This window comes from Perognathus longimembris, chromosome 17 (genome assembly GCF_023159225.1).
Source record: "Perognathus longimembris pacificus isolate PPM17 chromosome 17, ASM2315922v1, whole genome shotgun sequence".
Taxonomy (NCBI): Eukaryota; Metazoa; Chordata; class Mammalia; order Rodentia; family Heteromyidae; genus Perognathus; species Perognathus longimembris.
The window spans coordinates 7,437,926-7,445,844 of record NC_063177.1 but is presented as its reverse complement, the minus strand read 5'-3'; the positions used below and the strand labels follow the sequence as shown (position 1 = coordinate 7,445,844).

Below are 7,919 nucleotides of genomic sequence, written 5' to 3'. Positions count from 1 at the left end.
CCTAACGGCCTCGTTAAGGGGCTACCATCTCCTTCTACTGTGTCAAAGGTGCTTTAGGCAGGAACCGTGAATGAAAACGCCACACACGCGTGGGCTCTCGGCGTAAACCTCTCGGTCTCGCTTACCATTTCCCCAACAAAGGACTATGAGGGAAAGTTACCTGACCCCAGGCCTCTCACCATAACCCAGTTCGCCAGGAAGCCGACTCAAGACTTCTCTGGAGGCCTGAGGACTGCTGGTTACTCGTCAGGTGACTGCCCACGTCTGGTCACGTGAGGTGCCGGCGCCTACCATTCCCATCCAAGGGGGGACCCCGAATCCGGAGGCGCTCACCTCGGAAACTCAGGCTCTCACTGGGTCCGTCAAGAATGGGCTTTTAGGGTGAACTATCTCGGCGCATAACCTTGCCTTCTCCCGCAAAACCCCGGGAGGTCCCCCCTCCCCGGCCGCCCCTCGGAAGGTGGTTTGGGCCGTGACCACACCCCCTCCGCCGCCCTCGGCCAGCGCCGTACCCAGCCAGATCCAGCTCTCGGCCCCCGCGCGTCACCGGCGCCCTCGCAGCCTCCGCCTTCCCCTCCACCCTCGGGAGACCCCTGACTCCCTCATGGCGTCGCTCCTGTGCTGTGGACCCAAACTGGCCGCCTGCGGCATCGTCCTCAGCGCCTGGGGGGTGATCATGTTGGTGAGGGGATTGCCCTGCGAGAATCCGAGAGGGCCCGAGGGGCCCCGGGCTTGGGGGGCTGAGTACCAGGGCACCCTGGGGCTTCGAACACCGCGCGCAGGCTAAGGGGATGGTTGGGGTGGTAGCCGGAGTTGAGGCGATAAGCACTCGAAAAATAGGGAACTGTAGCGAGTGGATGTGAAGGCTTGGAGCCTGGAATGGGAGCCAGGGCTGGAAAAGAGAAAAGCTAGGATCCTGAGACAGGCTTGAGTTCAATGGGAATTAGTCTTGGGAAACGCTTGTTCACTAAAAGGGTAGTCGGGTCCTGTTTCTACCCGCCATCACTTGCAGAAATATCAAGTGTGGGTTCCCCCTCACTTCTTCCGCCTGGTCCCATGATAATGACGGGGGCGAGGGAAGGGTAGGAATAGTGCAGGTTCTTGGGAATGACAAGTTGCTCATTCCCACCCATGTCCCAGCTATTTGTTTCCATGTCCCTACCTCACACTCTGCTCCCAGTAGCCATGTCCGAATCCAGCCACAACCGCTCCAGCTCCTAGTTTATTCAGGTTAGTCCCAGGTGCTGGTGTTGGGGCAACATTGAAAATGGGAGGGATTTAAGGAAATGACCAGAGGGTCGGATGTCTGCGCTTAACTACCTATTCTTTTTTCTCCCCTCCCCCCCCAGATAATGCTCGGAATATTTTTCAATGTCCATTCTGCTGTGTTAATTGAAGATGTCCCATTCACAGAGAAAGATTTTGAGTAAGTGATCTGCTATGGGAGGTGAGGCTGGGTGCAAGTGGGAGCTTGACAAGACCTACTATTAAAATGAGTGAGAAATTGCTGGACAAAGAATGTTTGGGTGCTGAGTGAGGTTAAGGAACAGAGAGAAGAGGTGCTCTCTTTAGAAAGTAGTTGAGAATGGACTAGGGAATGAAGCACAGTGGTAGCTCTATGCAGTATGGTAGCTCTAGATTCAATCCCTAGCACCAAAAAGGAAAAATGGAATGTAGTTAACTGCATGTCTTGAAATCAGGCTTCAGCAGCCATACTTGAGGCTTCTCTTAAGAATGTTACTTCTGCAAAATGAATACTGTAACACTTACCCATATATTGGTCAATAAAACTTAAGAAGCCAGATGCCAGTGGCTTACACCTACAATCCTACTACTCACAAGGTGAGACCTGAGGATCAAGGTTCAAAGCCAGCCAGGCAGGAACGACGCTGAGACTCTTTATCTTCAATTGACCACCAAAAAGCCAGAAAGGGAGCTGTGGCTCAAAAGAGAGAGAACTAGCCTTAAGCAAAAAAACTTAGGGACAGTGAGTGCCCAGATCCTAAGTCCAAACTCCAGGACCAGCACCAAAAATAAACCTTAAAAGATAAACCAGGTGTGGTGAGTGCCTATAATCCCAGCACTGGAGAGGCAGAAGCAGGAGAATCACAAATTTGAGGCCAGCCTGTAATATAGCAGGACCCTGTCCAAAAAATAAATAAATAAATCCCAGGGTTGGGAATATGGCCTACTGGCAAGAGTGCTTGCCTCCAATACATGAAGCCCTGGGTTCGATTCCTCAGCACCACATATATAGAAAAGGCCAGAAGGGGCGCTGTGGCTCAAGTGGCTGAGTGCTATCCTTGAGCAAAAAGAAGCCAGGGACAGTGCTTAGGCCCTGGGTTCAAGCCCCAGGACTGGGAAAAAAAAAAAAAAAAGCCGGGGTGCCAGTGGTTCAACGCCTGTAATTAATCCCAGCTACTCAGGAGGCTGAGATCTGAGAACCTATATTCCTAGCCAGCCCAAGTAGAAAAGTCGGTGACCTGTCCAATTAACCAGCTAGAAGTGGAGCTGTGGCTCAGGTGGTAGAGCACCAACCTTGAGCAAGAAAAAAAACTAAGGGAGAGTGCCCAAGCCCCATTACCAGCACACAAAAAGAAAACCAAGGGCTGGGGATATAGCCTAGTGGCAAGAGCGCTTGCCTCATATGCATGAAACCCTGGGTTCGATTCCCCAGCACCACATATACAGAAAATGGCCAGAAGTGGCACTGTGACTCAAGTGGCAGAGTGCTAGCCTTGAGCAAGAAGAAGCCAGGGACAGTGCTCAGGCCCTGAATCCAAGGCCCAGGACTGGCAAAAAAAAAAAAGAAAAGAAAAGAAAACCAAGGTAAATACAAGTGCTCAGGATGGTTCTTAATGTCTGCTGCTTGCCATCCTCAGGAACGGCCCGCAGAGCATCTACAACCTTTACGAGCAAGTCAGCTACAACTGCTTCATCGCCGCGGGCCTCTACCTCCTCCTCGGAGGCTTCTCTCTCTGCCAAGTGCGGCTCAATAAGCGCAAGGAATACATGGTGCGCTAGGGCACGTTCCCGTCTCCCCTCCGCAGCCTCCTCTATTTAAAGACTCCCGAGCCCTCACCTGGTCCGCCCCACCCCGCCGGCGTCTTCCGCGGCACCGGGATGCCCCGTGGAGAGCGGGGATCCCTGGGTCTCTAATCTTTGAGGGCTGTTTCCTCTCTCTCCTGGTACCGAGCCACAATAAACAGCAGCCACCCTCTCAAGCCTCGTGTCTGTGCTTTAGTGAGGAGACGGGCTGAGGCTCGGCCTCCAACATGGGGAATCACGTCCCGACGACGGAAGTGGAGTGAAAGCGGCCGGAAGTGAGGCGGTGTCTTCCACCGCTTCAGCCCTGGTCGTCTAAGTGACGACGGTTGGTGGGGCGGGGAGAGGCCGGCTTTGGGCCAATGAGCTGCGGGGAGGGCGGGACTTCCTGCGCGGGGGCCGGAGCGGCCGGGTCGACCGGCTCTCCGCGGTGCTGGCTCGCGTGGTGGCGGCGGCGGACCGTCTCCGTTAGGTGGTGCGCGGGGCCATGACGTCAGCGTCCACAAAGGTTCGACCTCCCTCCCGGACAGCGCTCCCTGGCGGCCACGGGGGGTGGGCCCCCTGCCTGGCCCTGGTGTCCTCCGCGCCGCGCGGGGGACGGGCGGGCCCGAGCCTGGGGTGGGGCGTGGGGCTCGGGGCGGCCGGCTGGCGGTGGCGCCGGCCCCCCGTAACGCGCCGCCCCGCCCCCAGGTCGGAGAGATCTTCTCGGCGGCCGGCGCCGCCTTCACGAAGCTCGGGGAGCTGACGATGCAGTTGCACCCAGTGGCCGACTCTTCCCCAGCGGGGTACGTGAGCCCGGGCTGGGACGTGGACGCCGAGAGCGGAAGCTGGGACTCGGTCACAGACACGGCCCCTCGCTAGGACAGGGACAAGCGTTAGTTCCTCTTTGTGCCAGACACTGCACCGAGTAGGTGTTAATAAACGACTGTTGGATGAGTGAATGAATGGCAGGTGAAGACTGGGTGCTCCACGACCCAGATTTCTCCTCTTCCCCTTGCTGCGAACCGACCGATTACCGACCGTTACTCCGGCCCCACCTCCCCCAAACCATTGGTGACTCCCTCTGCTGCACACTGTTGAGGGATCGTAAAGCCCCTATTTGTTGAATTGGTTTCCGTAGGCTGCCACAGCTATTGCATGTTAGAGGAGTGTTCAAAAGTGGCAAGGGGATGCAACCTCAAGTAGTTGGGAGCCTCCAGAGTTTCAAGGGGGACCCCTTTATGGATCACTAGAAGGGGCCTCAGAGATTGGTGGGAGGAGGCTGCTTGGCTTTGGGATGCATAGCCCATGAGCAAGCTCCACACCCTCCCATTTTTTGCTGTCCCCTTCCCCCTCCCGACAGTGCCAAGTGGACGGACACCGAGATAGAGATGCTGAGGGCTGCTGTGAAGCGATTTGGGGACGATCTTAATCACATCAGCTGTGTCATCAAGGAACGAACAGTGTGAGGGAGGGTGGCTTGCAGAGAAAGGGGGGAGGGGCAACTTTCTTCCTCTGTACCCATCACTCCATCTTGGAGCTCCCTCTGGTTCCACATCGTTCTTACTTTGTTGCTAGTTTTATTAGCATTCCCTTGAAGATTGGGGGGAAATCTAAGAATTGTCACCATATTTGTGAACTTCAGGAAATGCTGTGGTAACAAGGGCCTAATGAAAATTTAATTTTAAGGGTGCCCAAGATACACGATTATCGTATTTGGTAATGGGAATGTTGTTTTTTGTTATTGCATGCACACTAGTGTTTCTAGGGATATTGTAATTCTGAACTAGTTGATCAGGATCTAAGTCTCAACCTACATGTAAATCAAGCCTTACCTGGTGGCCCTACACTTCTATATGTCTCTCCCAGAAGAGAATTAGAAAATGGTCCTTTCTGGCTACTTAGTTCAGGGACTTCACTCTTTCATCCCATTGGCCTTACATAAGTGAAAAGCTTCAGGTAAAAATGAGAACCTTGCCATTGGGCTGAGCCTTGGCCTGGATTCTTATGAAGGAGCTCCTAGAATTCCTTCAGAGTAACCCATTACACTTTCCCATATCCTCTTCCTTCAGCCTCGCTGATGACCCCTTCCCTAACCTGCTGTCTCCTCTCTTCAGGGCTCAGATAAAGGCCACTGTGAAACGAAAAGTATATGAGGACTCTGGCATCCCTCTTCCAGTGGAGTCACCCAAGAAAGGGCCCAAAAAGGTGGCATCTGGTGTCCTGTCACCTCCTGCAGCTGCCCCTCCACTCAGCAGTTCCAGTGTTCCTGAGGCCGGTGGTCCTGCACTAAAGAAACAGAAGACTGGTGAGGGCTGTGGAGTTGCTGACTAGGGTAGAAGTTAAAGATCCCATCTGAAGTCAATAAGAAGATAGGCCCTGGGTCAAAGGACAGATATGTGTTCCTTTCCCTGTGGTGGTTCCCAGAGGGGGGAGGAATAGTAAAATAGGAAGCTTTGGTGATCTGGGGGAAGGGAAATCTGGGGACCTAGAACCTAGCCTATGCCCCCTCCCAGATGTGACCCTCAGTGCTCTGAACGACTCCGACGCCAACAGTGACCTGGTGGATATTGAAGGGCTAGGAGAAACTCCTCCCGCCAAGAAACTCAACTTTGACCAGGGTAGGAGTCCTTCTCCTCCCACATTGGTGCAGGGGCTTGGGAAGGAGAGGTGCTCAGTGCAGGCAATGGGGTCAGCAAGTAGCAGGGTATTTGGGGAGGTAGGAGTTGTCTTGGAAGACTACTTGAGGCTTGCTCCATCTCTGTCCACTTTACTTCCTGTTCCAGACAGCCTGACCCTGGATTCTGGCCTTCTGCCAACCTCTACTGATGTTCCTCTACTTTCCTGCTGAGCCTCCCACCTCTGACCCTCTCACTGTTCACCTTGGACCTGTGGATCACATGGAAATTTGAGTGAAGCCTTCAGGAGAGAGGGTCAGAGGGCTCCTGGGGCAATCCACCTTGTACCTCCGAAGAACCATCTGTCCCCACCCCCTGACCTCTATCGGATGGACATTTTTTTTTATAAAGAAAACAATAAAGATTCTTCCCACCATAGTGCTGTCAGTTGCTGCTCCCTCTTCTCTCTTCAGCCTTGGGCCCATCCCCTCCTGGAGCTCTCACCACCCTGCCTGGAGCAGCACAGCTAATATTGGCAGACTAGTTTCCCCAATGCCAATATTTCTGTGCTGCTAGAGCCAGGGGAGCTGGGTGTGGGCAACTCTGGAGCCAGAACTTACTCCCATGTCGCTGGCAAGCAGGGTTTCTGAGGCAGCCTTGGGGGCATTAACAGAGCTTTTCATACCTTCTTCCCCACCTTGCAAGAAGCTTTATCACAAGGCCCCGGATGCAGCTTCTCCAGAATGGCTTCCTAGGACCAGGCCACAGCGGTGTCTCCCCTACCCTCGCTCTAACACCACAGTGTGGTTTGGACGTGGCCACAGTGCCGTACAAACCACAGTGTGCTGCTGGGGCGGGGGCAGGATGGATGGATTGAGAGGAAAATACAGCACAGTGCTGTGAAACCCCCATCAGCAAAGGCTGAAAAGTAAGAGAAGGCGGGAAAGGTGAACGTGGTTCCCCAAAAAGTTAGGGAAAACCAGGAATCAGACGGGAGTTGAGCAGGCAACTGGAAGAGGGACCTGGCTATGAGCTCAGTTCGGTAAGATTGGAACCATCTTCCCTCTATAGAAACTCAGCACGGGATCCCTAGAGTGGGGGACACAGGCAAAGAAAATACAAAATCAGTTGGGGAGACCAGCAAACTGCCTCAGCAAGGGCAGGGCCCCAAGGCTTCCTGTGTCCGAAATCCTCCCCTCCCTGGGTCAGAACCCAAGAGTAACTGCTCGGAGAGACCAGGGCCAAGGACTGCAGGATTGGGAGTTGGCAGTCCAGAGGTGGTGGGGCCGGAACATGGTTGGAAGAGGGGGGCCGGAAGTCGCCTTGGGCCCTGGGCCTGCCACAAGATGGAGACCAAAGGCAGGAAATGGAGGCCAGAGGGAAAGGGGTGCATCAGAGCCCTGAAAGAGGGCCATCTGGACCTGGGAGCCAGGTTTTGTGCTCCCAGTGCTGTTCTCATTCCCCATGACCACCCAAGGCCCAAATCTGAGACCCAGAGCGACACCTATCAGCCCATCCACTAGGCCCTGGCAGGCAGGCCCACCCCTGAGAGCCACGTTTAAACAGAGACAAACATGCCTCTCCCTTCCCCCAACCCTAGGCCTTCCCTAGCCCTTTTCTCCTGCCCAGGACCTGAATTTTTAAAAGCACCTCTCAAAGTGCAAATCCAAGGGCCAAAGCCCTCCTGCCATCAAAATAATACACTGTAAAACCCCAGTGTTATCCTCCAGTATCCCATCACACCTTTTACTGCCCCCCTCCCGACACACCCCCCAAAACTCTAAGCAATCAAAAAATATCTAAGATGGTGTATGGAAGCAGTCATTTTAGGCTAGAAGATGCCAGAATTTCTCCCGAAGACCTGTATCTGTGCCCAACAAGCCCTGCCAAAGACTCTTGCTCCTCACTGTGCCCTCCAGAGCCCCCAAAACAACAGCTGCCCTAGCTTCCACCTCGGCAGAACCTTAGTGGGGGTGAAAAAAGAAATCAAACACCATCTAATGCCTGTGGATACTGGGGGCTCCCTGGTGTCAGGCTTTGGTTTCCACCTGGGGGGCTTCAGTTTAGGGGTATAAGAGAAAGCTTCTCCAGTCATTCCCCCAACTCCAAGACTGACAAAGCCCAACCCCACCCCAACACGCACCTCCAAACCTCCCCCCATCCGCCATGTCTCTCCTGAGAACAGGGGACACTTTCCTCCCCACTTACCTCAGCTACTCTCCCCTGAGATGCTGGTCCCCTATTTTGAAAGGAGCAAATTTTGGGGTGCATCCCTCA

The 7,919-nt window shown here is 54.2% G+C and overlaps 3 protein-coding genes across 8 annotated transcripts in view; 2 read left to right on the top strand and 1 right to left on the bottom strand.

Moving 5' to 3' along the window:
- Window positions 1-253, bottom strand: part of LOC125365505 (immunoglobulin-binding protein 1-like) — a 49,693-nt gene extending 49,440 nt beyond the window's left edge. Inside the window, exon 1 of one of the 2 annotated variants that reach the window (XM_048365618.1) lies at window positions 126-253. The gene's annotated coding sequence lies outside the window, so the exon portion shown is untranslated. The remainder of the gene's footprint in view (window positions 1-125) is intronic. The other variant, XM_048365619.1, reaches the window with a different exon arrangement.
- Window positions 254-493: 240 nt separating this feature from the next.
- Rnasek (ribonuclease K) lies at window positions 494-3,224 on the top strand. The gene is made up of 3 exons (XM_048366136.1): window positions 494-682; window positions 1,350-1,426; window positions 2,883-3,224. The coding sequence occupies exons 1-3, from the start codon at window positions 605-607 to the stop codon at window positions 3,022-3,024; spliced, it is 297 nt and encodes a 98-aa protein (XP_048222093.1). The 5' UTR covers window positions 494-604; the 3' UTR covers window positions 3,025-3,224.
- Window positions 3,225-3,425: 201 nt separating this feature from the next.
- Window positions 3,426-6,080, top strand: C17H17orf49 (chromosome 17 C17orf49 homolog). Of its 5 annotated transcripts, none has more exons than XM_048366131.1 (6): window positions 3,426-3,553; window positions 3,736-3,830; window positions 4,388-4,489; window positions 5,142-5,332; window positions 5,541-5,645; window positions 5,815-6,080. In XM_048366131.1, the coding sequence occupies exons 1-6, from the start codon at window positions 3,533-3,535 to the stop codon at window positions 5,817-5,819; spliced, it is 519 nt and encodes a 172-aa protein (XP_048222088.1). In that variant the 5' UTR covers window positions 3,426-3,532; the 3' UTR covers window positions 5,820-6,080. The 5 variants fall into 5 exon arrangements, with proteins under 5 accessions (XP_048222088.1, XP_048222087.1, XP_048222090.1 ...); XM_048366130.1 differs by having other exon boundaries at window positions 5,811-6,080; XM_048366133.1 differs by lacking the exon at window positions 4,388-4,489 and having other exon boundaries at window positions 3,429-3,553; window positions 5,811-6,080.
- The last annotated feature ends 1,839 nt before the right edge of the window (window positions 6,081-7,919 follow it).